Below are 22,093 nucleotides of genomic sequence, written 5' to 3'. Positions count from 1 at the left end.
CTACCGCCGTATTCTGAAGATCAGTTGGATAGGAAGAGTCACAAACGAAAGGATATTGCAACGTTTGAATAAAAGTTGTAAAGTAGTGAACACGGTTAAAAAGACGTAAATTGGAATACTTTGGTCATATAATGCGTCAACTTATTGGTTTGGCAAAAACCAAGAAGTTCAAAGTTAAAAACCTACGCCAATGGTTTGGGAAAACTAGCACTGAACTATTTCGTGCGGTTGTAAATAAGACAATGATTGTTAATATACTGGGCAACATGAGAGCCAACGATCGACAAGCGGTCTCGGCACCTTAAGAAGAAGAAGAACAAGAAGAAGAAGAAGAAGAAGAAGAAGAAGAAGAAGAAGAAGAAGAAGAAGAAGAAGAAAAAGAAGGAAGCATTAAGGAAACTAAAAAATAGAAAATCACCAGGAGAGGACAGAATATCGAATTAACTCCTAAAATACTAAGGATAAGATCTGACCAAACAACTATTAAAACTAATCCAAAAAATAACGGAACAAAACAGAATACTACAAGAATTGAGGTGAGAGAATTACAGATGAGTTAATTTATTGAACATAACATTAAAATTAACAAACAAAATGCTAACAAACAAACTGAATGAAATTATAACATTATCAGATCGGGAAGATCATTCACCGACTCTATATTATTTATAATGAGAAATCATTAGAATTCAACAAACCAGTATATTTACGTTTCGTGAACCTTAAGAAGGCATTTGAACATCTGAAACTATAGGTACCTACCTTATTTTTTGCAGACAATTAGAAAATTAAAATACAGGGTGTCGCATATAGTACAGTTTGTATAATTTTATAAAAAGTGTTCAATAAATGTGTCTAGTGTCAAAGGTGTATATTCCTATTCTTTTGACACATTTGGGAATTTAGGTACACTAAAATGGTGTTAGGCGCCCAAGTAACGTCGAATTAGAACAATCTATGTACATTGCCTAAAAGCTAGTCCCAACACCTATGCTCTTACTTCCAACGAAGTGTGTTGGGTTGTGAGGTGGGTGCCCAGATAGCAATATAAACTTGTTTCAAACTTGCAACAAGTTTGATACATCAAACATGAAAGCTTGCTGCAGGTTTGCCATGGCAACTTTGCAAGCTTGCAGCAAGTTTAAATCAAACTTGCTAGTTGGAGTGTGACAAACTTGCATGAAGTTTGTTTTTTCACACTTGATACATTCTTAATATAATAAACTTGCTGAAGGTTTGTTTTTGTGTCGTTGCATGAAGTTTGTTTTTTCAAACTTGATACAAACTTGCGTAGGGTTTGTTTTGACATACTAGCCACGCTTTTGATACATGCCTTCAAGCAGAAAATATTTGTACTAACTTCCGCAGTTAGGTTAGGATTGTTTTCATTTTTACTGGTCACTGCTATGAGATCAGCTGATGATTCAATAATAGAATAATCCACGATCCATGCTATTAGTACCTGTGAATCTTGATTTTCGTTTAAATAATTATTATTCTTTTTCATAGAAGACAACGATTTGTCAGATATCGATTCTGAGGAAGATTTTGAAGTTGAAGTGATGTTTAATGAACATGTTAGAAATGATAATTTCTAACATCTAGTAAACTTCTAGTGGTACTCGTACTGAAAATGGCTCAGGCGCAACTCGAACTTGAAATGGTACACAAATACGTTCCAAGAGGGTTACGTACCTGTAATCAGTTTGGGATCGAAAGAAAACCGTTCAAGGGCGATTCTGCGCATTAAAACAGTCCAATCGATTTCGTGACGGTTCAAGGGATCGTACAAATGTGTCGTCTTGGAACGAACCTTTAGTCGGAGAATATGCAAACGTTAGTAAACAAGAAGAAAACTGCTTATCAGAAATGGATGTCAACAAGAAAGAGGAAGATCACAAGAGATATACAGCATTAAACCGAGATGTAAAAAGAAAAGTAGTGAAGAGTAAGAATGAGATGTGGGATCGAAAATGCGCAGAAGTGGATAGGTATATGGGTGGAACAAGAATTGGGCAAGCGTGGAAAGTGATAAAGTCTCTCCGGAGGGAAGGAAAGGAAAAATCTAACATAAAGTTAATAGATCTGAAACAGTGGAAATACCATTATGAAGTCTTACTGACAGAAGATAGATGTACATAAATTCTAAGAGATCGAAATGGAAGAATCAAATGAACATACACAAATAGTTGAGATAACAACCGGAGAGTTAAGCGAGGCCCTTAAAAGATCGAAAAACGGTAAAGCAGCAGGACTTGGAGACATCCCAATTGAGTTGATCAAGTATACGGACCAAAAATATTACATGAGATGTTGGTTCAAATATTTAATAAATGCTTACGGACAAAATATCCCTGATGATTGGAATGTTGGGTACATCAGCTCAATATACAAGAAAGGGGATGAACGCATATGCTCTAATTACAGAGGAATAACTGTTACCAGCTCAATAGGGAGGTTGTACGGTCGAATAATAAAAGAAAGAATAGAAACAGAATACGAAGACATGGAAGAACAAAGTGGATTTCGTGCAGGAAGATCGTGCACTGATAATATATATTCGTTCTGCAGCAGGTAATAGAAAAACGAAAGGCAAGGAATCTATCTACCCACCTATTGTTTGTAGATTTAGAGAAGGCATACGATACGGTACCTTTGAAAAAACTGTTTCAAACATTGACAAAAGTAGGTCTCGGTAGAGAGTATGTGGATGCTATCGCAAATATATACAAAAATGCAAGAAGTGTCGTTAAAGAAGGAAACTTTATATCTGAATCATTTCCAATAACAAAGGGGCTTAAACAAGGATGTTGCTTAGCTTTAAATTACATACCACAACAAAGAAGAAGAAGGGGAAAGCCTTCAGTTGCCTGGGAAGAAAATGTACGGCACATCATGAGAGATAGAGCCATTACAGAAGACGAATGGATGGACAGAAAAAGATGGCGGTCGAAATGCGAGAAGCGGCAGAGGCTGTAGGAACCTCGCTTATAAATAGATATTTTGTATACTTGACTGAGCAACGATATAGGTCTATAATTCTGTAGGTCACTTTTATTCCTTTTTTGTATAAGAATATTACTAGACTCTCGTTCCAGTCTTTAGGGATTTTGCTATTATGAAGACATCTATTAAATAGCTCTGTTAGTATAAGGATTGTAACTGTCTTGCTTGTTTTCAAGTGCTCGGCAATTATACCGTTGTGTCCTGAAGCTTTTATTAGTTTTTAGCTCTTTTAAAAGCTCGTTCTATTTCGAATCCCTTTGTATTTGGTAGCATTTTTGATCCAACTTTTTTGTTTTTCTTTTGACGGTCTCCTTTGTTGATTCATTAGACTGGCTTTGCGAACTGTATAAGGTTTTGTAGAGGTCTTCGACTATTTTTGTTATTTTATATATATTTGCCCTTCTCTTGCTTATTATTGGTGTCTTTAATTTTAATAATTTTTGGACACTTTCGTTGGCCTGTGTTGTTTTCAATGACTTGCTATATTAAGTTCTCGTTCAATTTTTTATGTCGCGTTTTAGTTCGTTTCTAATTGTTTTATTAACTTCTACGTATTCTTGAGTATGGCGTTTGTTTTTCGATAGCAGTTGTCTTCTTTCCTCCATTAATTGTTTAGTTTCATTGCTTATTTTATTTTCTTTAGTTCTTGTTTTTTTGCGATCTGTAGTCCGGCTTCGAGAAGGTTTTAATTTATGTTTTTGTTAATGTCGTCAATTTGGTCTGGATTATGTGAAATATCTGATTCGAACTTATCCTCTTCATCTTCGACCTTTCTAAATTCCTCTCCATTTGTTCTTACTTTGAAGACACTTATCCCCGTTGTTTTGTTGTTTTTTAAAAATCCTATTTCTCTCTTCTTTCATGTTAATACATATTTATTTTCGGTCTAATTATACGATGGTCACTACCTGTTGTTATCTCGTTTATTGTTGTGACGTCTTCAAATATTCTTTTGTTGTGTAGTTGTGTGAGAGAAAATTGTTTCATTTTTGGTAGCTCCGTTAGGTGCCATCTATGTCCATTTTCTGTTAGGTTTCTTTTCTTAGAGGGTATTCATAACATACATGTTTTCTTGTTCCAAGGATTCCAGAAGTTTTTCTCTTCTTGAAGGAGGTTTATTCATAAGAAACACATTCTTGTGCGGAATCAGTAATTTCCAATCTTGTTTTCAGAATCTTCAATCTTTCTTCCAATTTTAGCGATAAAATCTCATATTATTATTATTTTAGATTCTTTGGTGTTGTCTATAGCATTTTTAAGGTCTTCATAAAATGTATGTATTTCATCATCAGTTGCTTTTTCAATTGGAGCATAAACTTGCACAATCTTTATTTTGGTTTGTGGATTTAGTTTTAAGATCCCTGTTTGAGATGCTATGAATTATTTGAATTTGTGATTTTCTCTTATTGTTGATTAGAAGAAACCTACTCTACTGTATGTACAATCTTCCTTGCCTTTATAGTAGAGCCTGCTACCTGAATGAAATTCCACATATCCTTCATCTCTTCTTTTAACTCTTCACTTTTCACTTTTCATAGTGTATATTCTAGTCCCATTATGGAATAGTCCCATTCTGTCCCAATTCATGACCCCAATTCCTATTCTAGTTAGATTTTCATATTTAGCCATGGAATGGATGTTGTAGTTTGCTATATGGTTGTTCTTCTTCTTCAATATCGACTTGCCCCCCTCTCAGAGATTTCGGTGTGGGATTGTAGATTAAAATTCCTACCCACCTGGGATACCTTCTGTGTCTCTGTTACAATCGACTGGAAATGAGGTAATTGGGAAGCATATAAGGCTAAACTGAAAACCTTTAATAAGAAAATCCAATCCGCTAAGGAAAGATCCTGGATCCTGGAGAATTCTGATAAAACATTAAAAGTGTACCTGAAAGCGCCAGGGTTAACAGAATTCTCAAAAGAGATAACATTAACAAACCCAAGTCAATGAAATTGCCCAATGGGAAGTATACGGACACAGAGAAGGAGGCTGTAGAGCACCTTTTAAGTGTTCACTTTCCAGGGTCGACGCAATTGACTGGTAATAACAATTATCAAGCAAACAATAGCCCAACCAAAAGGGACTGGCTGACATCTGACGAGATCTTTGGTTTTCACAAGATTAGATGGGCTATTGAAACTTTTAAACCTCATAAAACTGCGGGACCGGATGGTATATTTCCTAAGCTTCTCCAGGAGGGTCTGAAAATAATCGTGGGTCCCCTGATCACAATATTTAGAGCTAGCCATGCTCTGGGATACATTCCCAAAGCTTATAGAAGGGCAAGGGTGGCGTTTATTCCCAAACTAGGAAAAACAGATTACACCTTAGCAAAATCCCACAGGCCTATAAGTCTGACCTTATTCATGTTGAAAACCATGAAAAAAATCTTGAATGAACACATCAAGAAAAACAATCTAAATGAAAATCCACTGCACCAATGGCAATGGGCGTATCAGGCAGGGAATTTGGTGAAGCCACCCTGCACAATCTAGTGTCAGAACTCGAAAGGAGTCTGCATCAGAAAGAAGTCGCCCTTGCTGCATTTTTAGATATAGAGGGTGCATTTGATAATACCTCAATCGAGTCTATACAAAGCGCACTGGTGAGGAAGAAAATCAACAACATAACATGCAAGTGGATTATTCAGATGCTTCAGAGCAAAATAATACCCACAGATACGTGAAGATGCCATAAATCTGAGGGCAACTAAGGGATGCCCTCAAGGCGGTGTATTGTCACCGTTATTATGGAACATAGTTGTCAATGATCTGATTCATGGGCTAAGCGCCCAAGGAATCTGGGCCCAGGGTTTCGCAGATGATATTGTAATAGTAACTAGGGGAAAATTTCCCAGCCCTGTTGCGGATCAGATGCGATATGCCCTTCACTACATAGAGAACTGGTGTCTGAAAGAGAACCTCTCCGTGAACCCTTCTAAAACTAAACTGGTAGCCTTTACAAAAAAGAGGAAGCTTACTGGACTGAGTGAGCTGAAATTATTTGGAGAGGTACTGGAAAGAACTAATGAGGTTAAGTATCTAGGGGTAACCCTGGATTCGAAACTCAATTGAAATACTTATATTACCAATATAACCAATAGGGCTAAGCGACTTTTCTGGAACTGTAGACGAGTTGTAGGAAAAACCTGGGGATTGAATCCTAAGGTGATCTGTTGGTTATACACATCAGTGATACGACCGACAGTCACTTATGGGTCAGTACTCTGGTGGAGAAAGACGGCTTTGCAATCTTGTGTGACCTCTCTCACCACCCTACAAAGACAAGCGCTTCTAACTAAAACAGGAGCCTTGAAAAGTACAGGACCGGCTCCATTAGAGGCTATCACATGTCTCCCTTCGCTGGAATTATATATTTCGGCGGTAGCCTTTATGACCATCCTGAAACTCAAAGCAAACAATACTTGGAGGCTGAATTATGTATTGAATAGCCACACAAACACTACTGGGACTATACTTGAGGAATCCATCTTTATGATGAACTCAGATATGATGACACCAGAACTAATCTTCACTGGGAAGATTAACACACAAATTATACCATCTAGAGAACAAAAAGTCCCAAATATTAATGGGGATTTAATATGGTTCACTGATGGATCTGAAACTACCCATGGTACTGAATGAGAAGTCTTTGGGCAAGCATGTAACTATAATAAATCTTACAGCCTAGGTCAACATAGGTCAGCCTAGGTCCAGGCTGAAGTTTTGTGCTTTGGTGGCCTGCATTGATGAAATCATTGATAAAGACCCTAAAGCTAAGAGAATCAACATTTACATAGATAGCTAATCGGCAATCGGTTATTCTGGCTGAAAGATCTCTTCAATAACCTGGCAAAAGACAATAAAGTGTCTTTAATATGGGTGCCGGGTCATGAAGGGGTGCATGGGAACGAACGAGCAGATATGTTAGCGAAACAAGCCTCGAGAGAAACTTTTGAAGGCCCAGAACATTTCTGTGGCATCACTAAAGATGCTAAGAAAAACGAGGTTCAGAAATGGCTGATGAAGAATCATCAAAATAAATGGAGAACCACTCAAGGGCAAATCCAGAGTAAAAAAATAATCAAGAATCTTGATAAAAAACTCTCGAACAGTTTGATGAACCTTAATAAACGAGAGATCAAAACGATCACTGAAATGGTGACTGGATATTGCCGTTTAAGAAATCACCTATACAAACTAGGTAAGATAAATGAACTATGGTGCAGAAAGTGCAAAATGGAAGAAGAGACTGCCATACACATACTCTGTCATTTCAGTGTGCTAGGTGATGTAAGGCAGGACTTCAATGGTCAAATGAGGTTTGAACCAGAGGAGATTCTAAAACTACCAATAAGAAAACTGTTGCCTTCGTTGAGGCCACAGAACTTATTAGAGTCTAAGGAGAAGAACAGGGTTTGGTACAAAGGTCTTATGACCAAGTGCCAGAGACTAACGAGTCTCACCTAACGCTTAACGAGTTAAGACTAACTCGCTTAACGAGTTAAGAAAAAGAAGAAGAAGAAGACAATCGACTGGAAATACATGTCCTTAATTCCGGGTTTTACACTTATTTCGCTGATACTATTAGGTCGTCAGAGCTTCGTTTGGGATAAAAGGGTTCACCAACGTGAAGGTGAGGTTGACATTTAAGTAGGAGAGGCTATTTGAGACGCATCACTACCCCATGTCTTGTATACAATACATTCCCTCAATCTAGTAATTTTTTGTCACCTTGTATGATTAATTTATATGCCTCTTTGAAGTATATTTAAAATTATATTTATCTACCAACCTATTTAAAGATAGGATATAAATAATTTTGATGAATTATTACTTTGATTCACTTATTTTTGTGAATATCTATTTTGTTCTAAAACCCATTTATCATAATATAAAGTATGTCACCATACTAATCATTTAAGTAAATCAAAGTAATCTCAGTGTCAGTGGCACCAATTCCAATAACAAATGCAATAAAATAATCAACAATCGAAACAATTTACTTCTTAGAGGTGAACAAGTCTGTACTTTAGATGATAAACCTTGAAAAATTAACATAGAGGTGAAAACACATCTGAAAGTCAAACGAAAATGTTTACAGCACACCATTTCTTAACAAAATGTTGACAAATGCAGACAAAAATCACTACCATCGCTCAGTAAGACTAATACAAATCGAAAAAACTAGTGCACAATGTGGATTCCATCTCACTAGAAGCAAATGGGACCCTTACCCTTGGGTGAGCAGCGTAGACAACGACAGCGCAGCTTCTTCGTCGGGTGTAAAGACCGGTGACTGTGTGATAGAAGTCAATGGAGAAGATATTCTAGGAAAAAGGATATCAGAAATAGCGGAAATCGTTAAGTCCAAACCTGAACAAGTTTCACTTTTGCTTTGGAATGCTGATATCGATGCTCACTGTACGAACGAGGTAAAAAAATCATATTATTTGCTTACCAGGGGCGGGACGTAACATACAAATAGGGAATTATTTGATTTAAAATTGTATTTTGTATTTTGAACTGATCTGAAAGCAAAAGTTACAATTTTATTTATTTATATACACAACAGGCCGTTAAGGCCTAGGCATTTCTGTAAAACATAATCATAAGATTAACTATTTAATTACAATTTTTTAAACAAAACTGGAACTTAAGAACCTATATTCAAAATTCTTAACTGTTGTGAAGGACCTAATCAAGAATATTTCTCTATTCACTTCTGTTTTGTGCTCTTAAACTGCCCAATTTTTTATTCCCTTTTGCTATTCTGGCATCGATTCATTGAATATTATACATATTAATTATAACCACCCTTTTAAAACTGTAGCTTTTACCACTTAAGACTTAGAGAACTCACACTAAGCCTTATTTTTTTCTTCTGTCCCTCCCATGGTCATATATTTGGTTTTGTCTTCATTTAGGTCCAATCCAACTTTCTGTGCTCCTTCAATAATTATTTTCTTCACCACTCTTAGTTCTTTCGCGGTTCTGGCTGAGAGATCGTTAGATCATAATCAAATGCCATGCACTGGTGCTCATTTCTCATGATTTTTTCTTCCACCTTTTAACACTAAGTTGAATAATGTAGTGGATAAAGGATCTCCCTGTCTCAAGCCTTTTGCAACCGTAAATTGATCTGAAATATGACAGTGCCAAGCAATTTCACATGTAGAGTTATTTAATTTAATGTCATTTGTACTAGTCTGATCAATTTTAATTTAGTTTTGTTTCAGTTAAATCACGTCATATTAAAGAATAATAAAACCGTATTTTTTCTTTGTTTATAAAGATATCAGGGATATTCAAAAAACAAAATGTTCACAAAACATAAGACTACAATACGATTTCGATGTATATCCATATTTATACTTTGTACTCCCTACAGGGCGTCTCAAATTTAACATAAGAAAAACAAGTCTTTTCTTCCACCCGGTCTCCCGGTATAAGTTCAAAAAAGATGTTTGAGTAAACCTTTGCCCAACTGTACCTATCATTAGAGAGATTTTGCACCTCTTAAAATAACCGCTGATTTTGGCTCTGCTATGGTTAACTTTATTAAGCATAACGATTACGGCAACGTTAAAAAGCAGAGTTTTTGCAGCCTGTCAAGTATGTTTTTCGTGTGATCGATATCGTTACTTAAACATAACCTCACTTTACAACGTTATTGTAATTTTAAGCATATTACTTGAACAGTTTTTGATATTTTAATTTATAGGTAATCAAAATTAGAATCTATGTAAATGTAATTTTACTGATTTTTTTACATTCTGGCAACAAAGCAATTTAACCATTACTATAACGATAACGATAAGCACTACTTTAAACCTCAGTAAATTACGGAATCCCTTATGTTTAATAACGATAATGGATCATATATTCGCTACTGCGCAGACGTAGTATAACGATAACCATAACGGAATTGCAAAATAAGAGGTGCAAAATCCCTCTAATACTAAAGAAAAATCGAAAATAATTTAAAAAATTAGCGGTGTCTGTTAATCTGTTCACGAAAAAATCAACTATGAAAATGAGCATAATTTTAGGTGATGCATAACTTTTGAAACTATGTGTATTTTATTTCCATGTATTTTATCCTGTCTTGCTAAACTGTAAATAAAAATGGAAGTAACAACATGCTAAGTTTGTTAGTACTCAACGTTTATAGTGTATATTTAGTAGTGAATTTAAAACAAATTAATAGTTTAAACAAATAGGTTATATTATTAACAAAAATTACAATACATTTACTGCAAACTATTATGATCTTTACGATCAATTTCTATACCTTAGTCACGCACAACATACCTAAAGTTGTTAAAAGTCACAAATAATATAGTAAAAATTACTATTCATAGGTATTAGTTGTTTGACAAAACTTCTGGGTATTATCTTAAACATGAACATAACAGTACTTAAAGCATACATAAAACTTTTTAGAAAAATATTATTTTTAATAACATTTCAAGCTGTACAATATACCAGTCTATCTGTGAAAAAATCATTGATTTCGCATAAAAGTCTTTACAGATATTTTTGAAGGTTGTAAAAGGTGTAGGTTGTAAAAAATATGAGGGGTAACTGAGGAAAAATCCGTAAAGGCGTACAGGTGATTTTGCTGTTTTTTAAACAATCTTAAAAAGTAAAAAAATATGTTTTTTGCCTATATCACGTTTCTTATAAAGGACCCCGCAGAAGCAGAAACCTTATGGGAAATGGCTCTCTGTCAAATGCTCTGAAACTTTGGGTTCTGGTAGTCCTTGATGTGTAGAACAAAAGACTCAATGGGCGCCTAGCTCCAAAAATTCATGGTTTTAAGATATACACGGTAGCAGTGGCGACGCGTGACTTTTCTGAAGTGTTACCAAAACCAGATGCAAAAAATCTTATTTAAAAAAATGAAGATATGGCTAAATGTATATATACACTCACCGGCATAAAATTACGCCACCCAAAATTTTTGATTAAGTTTGACAATCTATAACTTTATTATTTGTACTTCGATTTTCAAGATTCTTGCACGAGTTTGTAGATACATGTATTGGTGTTAATTGCTATTATTCCAGTAACAAAAAAAATTTTGCTTAGATGACATTATACGGGGATGAATGTAAGCGTTGTTGTTTCTCCTAACTTTAAAAAATTCTGTGGAAAAATTGGTGGCCTGATTTTGTTTCATACTCCTTTTGTATTATCCTGGAGGTATCACTAAGGTCTTGTTTTTTGAATTATCTGAATATCTCTTTTCTTGTAAGAGCTGTAATTAAAAACACTGCTTTGAAGGTTTATTTAATTAAAAATATCAAACGCACTAAAATTAACAAAGCAAAACAAATTTAACAACAAAACAAAACAATTCAATAGCGGTTATGTCCACCTCTTACAGCAACGACTGCTCGCAATCTGTTTAGCATCTAACAAAGATGTGTTTTCCTTGCCTGGGAAATAGCCCGATATTCCTCTACCATGGCCATAACTGTACCAAATTTTCTGGAGGCCTAGGATGACGGCAAATAGCTTTTTTATTCATCCCATAAATGCTCAATATGATTGAGATCTGGGCTGCATGCGGGCCCTTCTAATCTTATCAATCCAACCTCAATTGTATGAGTCAATCAGTGTTTTTATTTACACAAAATGGGACAGCTCTTGCAAGAAAAAAGATATTCGGATAATTCAAACAACAAAATGTTGGTGATACCTCCGGGAAAATATGACAGGACTATGAAACAAAATCAGCTATTCAATTTTTCCACAGAATTTTTTAAAATTAAGAGAAGATACAACGCTTCCTTTTACCCCTGTACAATGACATGTAAGCAAAATTTTTTGTTACCGGAATAATACCAAACAATATGAATACATGTACCTACAAACTGGTGCAAGAATCTTGAAAATCGGAGCACAAATAATAAAGTTATAAATTGTCAAACTTAATCAAACATTTTGGGTGGCGGAATTTTGTGCCGGTGAGTGTAGCTTCAATAATATCATTTTGTATATCACTTGAAACTCTCGAAAAAACAGATGTTTCTAGATGTTGACAAACTTTTTGATCTTTTTTGGCAATTAATGTTAACAATTCCCTGTAATTACCTCGATGCGATTGTCAGAGTAGTCGCACTCAAAATGATTACGAAACGCTAGTTCTTGTTTGGCCCAAAAACATACAGTATCTATTATAAGTCTGCTAAGGATATACCTATCTATTTTTTTAACAAACTCATTATGTTTAGCAATATTTGCTTTAAAGGCTTGGTTAAGAGAACTTTTGATTTTTGTTTTGCCAAACTGAATCAAATTGGGTATACATCTTACATGTAGGTAACGGCCTCATGCCACCTTTTTAAAAATCTAACACTATTTAAATCGTGAACCTGGTCCACCCATTTTTCTGTAGAAACCAGAAGACATGGCCAACAATACAGTATATTTTTCTTGCAACCATAATATAACCAAGGATTTTCACTGTACCAACTAAATTTAAAATATCAAACTACTTTTATTGATTCCTTTTTTAAATTGTTTAAAATAGGTCTTTCATTTTTAATCTCATTTTTTTCTTCAAAATTATACAAGGAGAATTACTTTTCAAGTAGTTGATCGATTAAGAAGCGACACTCATCCATGGTTAACTGCACGCACACTTTTTATAGGTACTGTCACAAATTTTAAATGTGGTAACAGCGCTACTGACACAGCGCGCTTATGCCGTCGTTTCTTCAAGATTTTCAGTCACTAGCCGGTCCCGAGCGCCAGCGTGGGTATATTATAACCATTGTAACCAGAAATCAGTCTGCTAACAGAGTATAATAAAGTGCAACTGAGTCACATAAACTCGCCAATATTTTCGTGTCTACGAGTAGTTGCTATTTACTGAGTTAGGTACTATTACCACATAATATAATAATAGATTTCTATTGGTAAATAGAATTATTCATCGTCATAAAATATTTATTTGCAAGATTTTTAACTGTTACCAATGGTAACAGTGGTTACATGGACGCTTCGCCAGTGCAGGGTAGCAAGAATGTATGGAAACACGGTGATTTCTCGGAAACCGCTCGAATGATTTTTATAAATTTTGGTGAGTAGGAGTGTCCTAATGCGGCCGATATTATAGTGGTAATTACATTGTTATCAAATTTTCCGTTTTTCTGGAAATCTAATGAACTTTCTTATTTTAAATAAAACACCCTGTATATTTTTTGCGTTTTGAAGTCCTTAAGAAATGCTGATTATTTTTCATGTTATGTTCCCTATACCTAAATGCCATATTTTCGGAGTTATTGCTACATTTATTTAAAAAAAAATTTAACAAATTATACAAATTTATTTTTTTGGACCGGGTAGACATTATTTTAGGTTCTTTGGGTCATTGGGAACAAAAAAGGTCTTTTGTAATTTTCCTCAAAAGTTAATCGATTTCGAGTTATAAACAATTTAAAATTGAAAAAAATCGAAAAATGACGATTTTCAAGGTTCAAGACAAATAAAAAAATCATTTTTAAAATTACGAAGTGCCTAAATTCAAGCTCAAACCTTGTTCTATCAGATCTCTATAAGAATTTTTGGCATATTTTATTCTAAAACATTTTTTTTTAATTGTTACTAAAGCCCATATACGAGGACGGGCTATCGGGCTGCATTAACAACTAAAAAATAATGTTTTAGAATGAAATAAGACCAAATCACTTAGCGGCATCCGATAAAATAAGGTTTTAGCTTGAATTTAGGCACTTCATCAGTACCGGCGCTAGGGTAGCATGCGCCCGCCTGCAAAACTAGCACAGGCGCCCTTCAGTTTCTTTTAAATTAATATTTTGTATCCCACCAGCAGAAAAAAGCCCATTTTGGCGCCCCCCAAACAAGGGCGCCCGCCTGCAGTGCATCCCTTGCAGGCCCGTTATCGCCGGCCCTGCACTTCATAGTTTCAAAAATAATATTTTTACTTATGTTTTTGAACCCAGAAAATTGTCATATAGTGATGCAACTAGCACATGCCCGTCCCATACTTCCTTCCGCTGGTGGCAGTCTTTTGTTTTGCGCGGATATTACGGCAGGTGGACGCACGGAATTGGTGGTTATTGACGGGACTCTAACAGGACAAATTTACATTATACGGATTTTAGAACCTCATGTGAGCTTCTGGCGAGGAATTGTGGGTGACATTTTTTTTGTAGGTATTTATGAATGATAACGCCCACCCACATAGAACTCAAGCGGTTAATGACTATCTTGAGACAGAAGGTATTCGCCGTTTGCAGTGGCCTGCGATGTCTCCAGACATGAACCCCATTGAACATGTATGGGATGCGCTCCCCAGAGCTGTTCATGTCCGAAGGAATCCTCCTAGAGCCCATCATGAACTGACAATTGCCTGTAGAGAAGAATGGGAGAATCTGCCACAGGAAATGAAAGATCGACTTGTTAGCAATATTATACCGGATTTATACTCAGCTATTGCCACTGCTGCTGCCGCTGACGGAAATATTGTCCGAAATACGATATCGACGCGAGTGAGGTGTTCACATCAGTTCCTTGCCAATGTCCTTACAACTCATTACCGAACGACTCACAAGAATGGAATGTGACAACAGCATCGTCTTGCTCCCTTACACACTTGCCGCTTTGCTGGCCACAAGTGAGAGAGAGAGTAGTTGAATGTGAATACCCACTCGTGCTCGCGCTGCCAGTCCTTTGACTTCCATCTGGAAAACCGACTTTTGAGGGAGCGCCGTGCAATGGCAGGAGCATGAGGAGCAGCAGCGCGAGTGAGCTATTTACACATTCACGCTGCCCACTTCCCTGCCCAATTTCCGGTCCAACAGGACTGAGTATAAATGCGGTATTAGAGCTCGAATCCAGGCATCGATGCCCGTGGCAATACACGATATTAAACTTGTTAAATACATTTTAATTAGAAATACATTTTTTAGTTTTTATTTTTTATTTATAAAAAACAGTATCTCTTTTAAAACAAGAAATATCTGTCAAAGTTATGATATTTTGTTTATAAATTATCTATAACAGTAGTCTCTGAAAATAGTTAATAATAGTGAAAATTTTGGTTGATGCATAACTTTAGAAGCTATGTGTATTTTTATGAGATTTATCTAAAAACTATTATAAACCAAATATTTTGCGTACTGTGTATTTCAAACTAGACAAATTAATGACTATGTTTACAAACAGTCTGAACTTCTAATTCTTAAAGAGATAAAATTATAAAAAGCAGGAAGAAAGATAAATTACCAAGCTTTCGTAGGAGTATCTATTTTTGAACTCAAAACAAAAGATAAAATATGTTGGTGTTCTTTATTTGTTATGCATTATTATTGTACTTAATTGTTTGAAAATATCTTTTCTAGGAATTTTAACATAAATTTTTGGTAATTATTTTGTTTGTACACTTCTGTCTAGGGTAAAGTATGTTAACTCCTAAAAGAAAGTTTAATGATAGTACCTAAATATGCAAATACTGTACGTAGATTATAAAATTAGTCAAAAGAATTTCCGATGTCACATTATACTGTGACAAGAACGTTTGAAGTTCATGAAGACCATACTACCATAGTATCATCATATTTAAGTTTATCTCTTGACTTCAAGGAAGCACTTGACAGAGTAAGATGTAATTTACCTTCTCTACACTCCCCTAGATATCATAAAAACTATTGAACACATCTACTAAAACAGCAAAATGTAAAATTTTTTATTTAGTCTTTTATGAAAAATGCTTGCAATATAATATTTTACAAATACAAAATAATATATATGTTATAGTCAAAGCCCGAATTTCAGGCACTCCTAGGTTTGACTAGGCAATCCTCAGGTCTGACTGACGGTCTTAGTCAAAGCCCGAAATAAATTACAGTTTCGGCCTTTGACTAGTCAAACCTAGGAGAGACTAAGTTGGTCAGGCAAAGGTCGAAATTTAATTTTATGAAATCGGGGTTTGACTAGTCAAACCCCGATCAGCTATTAAAATGTCGTAATTTGTTAGATTAGGTTTAATAAAACGTCATTTTTTAATTTTAATGTTTAATTTTATTCTTATATTGTCGAAATAAATTTTTTTATATTAGTGTTTATTCTCACATGTTGATGTTGACGCATTATGGCATTTAGAGTTACACAATACATTAGACCTTTTACACATAATTTTGAAGAGCATTTCTTATTGCAGTAGCATTTTATAAAGTCTTGTCCTCCAAATTTGGAATCTTTTGTACTAATTTTTCTTAGAGACAATTAAGAAAATTCTCTTTGCATTCTCTTATTCGATTTCTTGAAAAAAGTGTGTTTATTGTTCTGTATTTCGTACCAACTTTATATGAACCGTCAATTGTTTTATCTTGTATGATACCCAAATTTTCTTAATTTCGAAGACGTTCTGTCTCTAAGAGAAATGAGTACAAAAGATCTAAATTTGGGGATCAAGGCTTTATAAAATGCTACTGCAATAAGAATTGCTCTTCAAAATTATGTAAGTGTAAAAGGTCTAACGCAGGGCTTCTCAATCTGTGGTACATGTACCAATGGTGGTACATATCATTATGTTCAGTGGTACACAAAACGCAAAAACAGCAAAAATTTATCATATTTATAGTTAATTAGATTAACTACCGCCATAGGTATTTTAGTTAGGTGGTACCACAAAAAATTTTAAGAATTTTGTGGTAGGTACATCACTCAAAAAAATTGAAAGCCACTGGTCTAACCTATTGTATAACTCTAAATCCCATAATGCCTCAACATCAATATGTGAGAATGAACTCTATTTTTTTATTTTAATTACGACAGTATGAAAATAATAAATATTAAAATTAAAAAATTACGTTTTATTAAACCTAATCTAACAAATTACGACATTTTAATAGCTGATCGGGGTTTGACTAGTCAAACCCCGATTTCATAAAATTAAATTTCGACCTTTGCCTGACCAACTTAGTCTCTCCTAGGTTTGACTAGTCAAAGGCCGAAACTATAATTTATTTCGGGCTTTGACTAAGACCGTCAGTCAGACCTGAGGATTGCCTAGTCAAACCTAGGAGTGACTGAAATTCGGGCTTTGACTATAACATATACAAATATTATTTGTTTTAGAATTTATGCTGTGGTCCTCTTCCAAGACAGCTTCAGAAGTTATCCTCATGTTTAACTACAATTCTAGCATTTCTTGAGTGTCCTGTATGTTTGGACACCATCTCTTGTCCTACGTATCAATGCGATAATGGGCATTTAATATGTATAAAATGCAGATCCAAGACAGAGCGGTGTCCTGTATGTAGAATTAGACTTCACAGGGGAAGATCTCTAATGGCAGATCATGTAAGTAATTACAGTTTCATTCCTGTTACAAAAAACTGCAACTTACAAAACAGTGACAAAAAAACAGTGATGACAATTTTTACTTGTGAGTTAGGAGATATGCAAACATATATAAGAACAATGAAATACTGAATAATATTTTAAGCGGACCATAATATCTTTTAATTTCTTCTGTAATTTTAACGTGCATCATGTTCCATTATAGACCAAGAGGCAGCGCTGAAAAATCTATTGAATTTACTAAAGCTAAATTTTTCACAGTTGATTACTGTGAGTGTGTAGAGAAACATACTGCGGTCGGTCAAGCGAAACGTAGAACAGGGGTTACTGAGAGGGTATCAAAGTTGCTTTCCTACGAAGGTAATAATTTCCATTTACTAAGGCTGAAAATCAATACACACATTCTAAATTAAATATAAATAAAAGTTATTATAGTCGGTCAGCTGTATGACGGGACAGAGCCGGTCGGTCGGCCTTAATAGTCGATTGAGGAAATGAAGCATTTTGGCTCGCAATTTTTTCGTCCAGCATGGATTTACTTGAAATTTTCACAGAAGGTAGGGAATAGTCCAAGGATCATTTTCTATATCATGCCGCTATCATACGCTAAAACCTTGGGGGTGGTTGCCACCCCATCTCGGGGGTGAGAATTTTTTATTACATTTTAACCATGCAATTCGATGTAAAAAGTGATTCTAAGAAAAAAATGTTTTTTACATTTTCTTCGTAAAACTAATATTTTTCGAGTTATTCGCGCTTGAAAATAACAGTTTTTCGACGAAAAAATCGACTTTTTTAGAGGATTTTTTAAGAATACCTCGAAAAATATTCATTTAATCAAAAAAAAACTGTGGTTATCGAAATTGTATCTTTTAGTAACACAAACCAAATTCTTTTCCTATATCTTTAAGACCAATACAAACCGAGATGCTGCATGTTAAAGGTTAGCTTTTTTCGTCAAATGCACAATTTGAAATTGGGGCGCAGCTACTGGTATAGCTTTATTGTTTTATAGAGCCTATGTGCGGTCTATCATTGACTATGGATGTTGTTTATACGGATCTGCTTGTAACACCAATCTAAACAAAATAAACAGAGTTCAATATAAATGTCTTAGAACTTGCATAGGTGGAATGATATCATCACCGGTGAAAGCAATACTGGCAGAATGTAATGAATTGGCTTTGGATTTGCGTCGGCAGCTAATATCACAAAAATATCTTTTAAAACTAAAATCCTTAGAGTCAAACATGATAACAAATTAAGTGATATTGCAAAAGAAGATTTAACAAACCGCTTTTGGAAAATAAAGAATTCTCCTCCACTGGCAGAAGCTTTCGTTGAGACCAATGCTGATCACATTTCTTTTGGTAAAAATAAAACATTGTTTATGTATACCATACCCTATAGATCACTAATAAAACCACACAGAGTCATAATACCCAATTATACAGAATACCATCATATAAATCACACCCTTCTAAAATCCATATTAGGTGGATTAGTCAATAAGCCATTTATATATACAGATGGATCAAAAACAAAACACGGAGTTGGTTGTGGAGTTTTTATCCAAACTACAAAACAATCATTTATGTTTAAATTACCATCAATATGTAGCATATATACTGCTGACCTTATAGCAATTTGGAAGGGCATTACTTGGTTAACATCAAATAATTTACGAGATGGAGTAATACTATCTGATTCTAAGTCTGCATTGGAGTCAATAAAAAGCATAAAATTTGAAAGAATGAAATGTCCTATATTATGCAATTTAAAAAATTTGATAGCAGATTTAAATATAACATTTGTATGGGTCAAAGGTCATACAGGTATACTAGGTAATGAAAAAGCTGATAGTTTGGCTAAGGAAGCAGTACTTAACGGAGTTCTTTGTAATATTTATACATTACCAGACGTCTTTCATTTGATAAAAAATAAAATAAGATTAAAATGGGAACGACAGTGGGAAAATACTGTAGAAAACTCACAAAATACCTACTTTAAAATACATCCTACCCTACCATCCCCTAATCTATATATTTTCAACTACCCTACTTCAAAATTCTTTTCGGCAAGTGTTTTTCGACTTAAAACAAATCATGGGCGATTTCCATCGCACCTTGCTAAGCTGGGCATTATACAGTCCTCGGCCTGTAGTTGTGATCAGAACTCTTACGGAGATCTAAATCATATATTTTTCGGTTGCAAAAAACATTTAAAAAAATCCAATGATTTAATTCGTACACTTATTGAAATGAAATATTTTCTTCCATTAAATCTCACACACATTTTGTTAGCTGCCAATAAAAACACCTTGGAACTTTTAGTAAATTTTATTAAAGAAAATAAAATACAAATTTAAAACGGCATAACCCACATCTCTGTAGTTATACTATAAGAAAATTCCTTTTACAACTTTCTGTGGCAAATGGACTTGATTCCATGTCATTATCTTTCCACACACACACACACACACAATTTGAAATATTCAAAGCCAAATAATGCGAAAAAATTTGCATTTTTCGAGGAAAACTTAAATAATATTTTTTCAAGTATACAATTAGACCTTTCAAAAACATAATAAAAAGTTTCTAGCATGAAAATTAAGCGACTTACACAAAAATGTCGGTACCTGCTTTTCTCTACGAAAAAATCAGTGAAAACAACCCCCTAACTACCTTCCTAATTCAAAATTGGTCTTCACCTTTCTGTAGTTTCTTTTATATTATTAATATTATCAATACACTCAACGAGTTTGACCTATTTAAAATGCTTAATTTTGGAAAAATTAGAGTTTAAAAAAAATTGATTTTTTGCAATTTGGTATTTTTCACCTTTTACTTCAAAATATCTCCGAAATTACTGAAGATATGAAAAAAATTATAAACTACTAAATTGTAGCTTTTTTAATGACTAAAATTACCCTGGGCATAGATTTTCATTACAGTAAATAGTTAGCCAGATATAGCTGTTTAAAACCTCTATTTACCATCAAACACCCCCTTATTCGAGCCCTTTAAACCCGCCCCAATTAAAAACTAAGGCATCTTACGGAATTTAATTTACACTGTCTTATAGCTCTTTAAAAATCCTACAAAATCATTTTTGAGGGGTCTCATTACTGAGAGGGTATCAAAGTTGCTTTCCTACGAAGGTAATTAAATCCATTTACTAAGGCTGAAAATCAGTACACAGTGAGATATAATATTTTTCCAAAATTAGGCATTTTAAATAGGTCAAACTCCTTGAGTATATTGATAATATAAATATAAAAGCAACTACAGCAAGGTGAAGACCAATTTTGAATTAGGAAGGTAGTGAGGGGGTTGTTTTCACTGATTTTTTCGTAGAGAAAAGCAGGTACCGACATTTTTTTGATTATAAGTCGCTTAATTTTCATGCTAGAAACTTTTTATTATTATTTTTTGAAAGGTCTAATTATATACTTGAAAAAATATTTATAAGTTTTCCTCGAAAAATGCAAATTTTTCCCATTATTTGGCTTTGAATATTTCCAAATTATGCATTTGACGAAAAAAGCTAACCTTTAACATGCCGTATCTCGGTTTGTATTGGTCTTAAAGATATTATTGGAAAAGAATTTGGTTTGTGTTACTAAAAGATATAATTTTGATATATACAGTTTTTTTGATTAAATGCATATTTTTCGAGATATTCTCAAAAAACCCTCTAAAAAAGTCGATTTTTTCGTCGAAAAACTGTTATTTTCAAGCGCGAATAACTCGAAAAATATTAGTTTTACGAAGAAAATGTAAAAAACATTTTTTTCTTAGAATCACGTTTTACATCGAATTTCATGGTTAGAATGTAATAAAAAATTCCCACCCCCGAGATGGGGTGGCAACCACCCCCAAGGTTTTAGCGTATGATAGCGACATGATATAGAAAATGATCCTTGGAGTATTTCCTACCTTCTGTGAAAATTTCAAGTAAATCCATACTGGACGAAAAAATTGCGAGCCAAAATGCTTCATTTCCTCAATTGACTATTGGGGCCGACCGACCGGCTCTGTCCCGTCATACAGCTGACCGACTATACAAACTTTTATTTATATTTAATTTGGAATGTGTGAACTGATTTTCAGCCTTAGTAAATGGAAATAATTACCTTCGTAGGAAAGCAACTTTGATACCCTCTCAGTAACCCCTGTTCTACGTTTCGCTTGACCGACCGCAGTATGTTTCTCTACACACTCACAGTAATCAACTGTGAAAAATCTAGCCTTAGTAAATTCAAATAGATTTTTCAGCGCTGTCTCTCCGTCTATTATTCTAAAAAACTATTAGCTAGTAGCATTATCTTAATTTTAAAAATCTTATATATGGCTCAAATGAGTTTATTGTCCATTTGGTTTGCTATTTTGAGCGTAAAAATCTCTTTTTGACAGATCGGTACTCACCCAAGTTGTCATTTGGATATCATTTTTCTTCTTTCAGTATCCTGTCCGATTATCAAACGTTGGCGATCATATCGTCAATAATAACTTCGTTTACGGCAGCCCGATACAGATTAGCGGTGATCTCTTGATACCACCCTCGGAGATTTCGGAGCCAGGATATTCTTCTTCCGCCTGGACCACTTCTTCCGGTGATATTGCCCTATATTATGAGGTGTTGTAGAAGGTTATACCTTTCTGAATGTCTCATTGCATGGCCTAATTATTGTAACTTTCGAATTTGTTTTGTTTTTGTTATTTCGGTGCTCTTATTCATTC

At 34.5% G+C, this 22,093-nt stretch overlaps 1 protein-coding gene across 3 annotated transcripts in view; it reads left to right on the top strand.

The window, feature by feature from the left end:
- Positions 1-22,093, top strand: part of LOC114339797 (uncharacterized) — a 69,646-nt gene that overhangs the window by 14,251 nt on the left and 33,302 nt on the right. The window contains exons 1-2 of one of the 3 annotated variants that reach the window (XM_028290481.2): positions 8,008-8,446; positions 17,127-17,351. In XM_028290481.2, coding sequence (XP_028146282.1) covers positions 8,135-8,446; positions 17,127-17,351 — 537 coding nt within the window. In that variant the 5' untranslated portion in view covers positions 8,008-8,134. Of the gene's footprint in view, positions 1-8,007; positions 8,447-17,126; positions 17,352-22,093 lie in introns of those variants that run through there. The other 2 variants (XM_028290482.2, XM_050641425.1) reach the window with 2 other exon arrangements.

Source organism: Diabrotica virgifera, chromosome 10, assembly GCF_917563875.1.
Source record: "Diabrotica virgifera virgifera chromosome 10, PGI_DIABVI_V3a".
Lineage (NCBI taxonomy): Eukaryota > Metazoa > Arthropoda > Insecta > Coleoptera > Chrysomelidae > Diabrotica > Diabrotica virgifera.
This window is presented reverse-complemented; position numbering and strand designations above follow the sequence as displayed.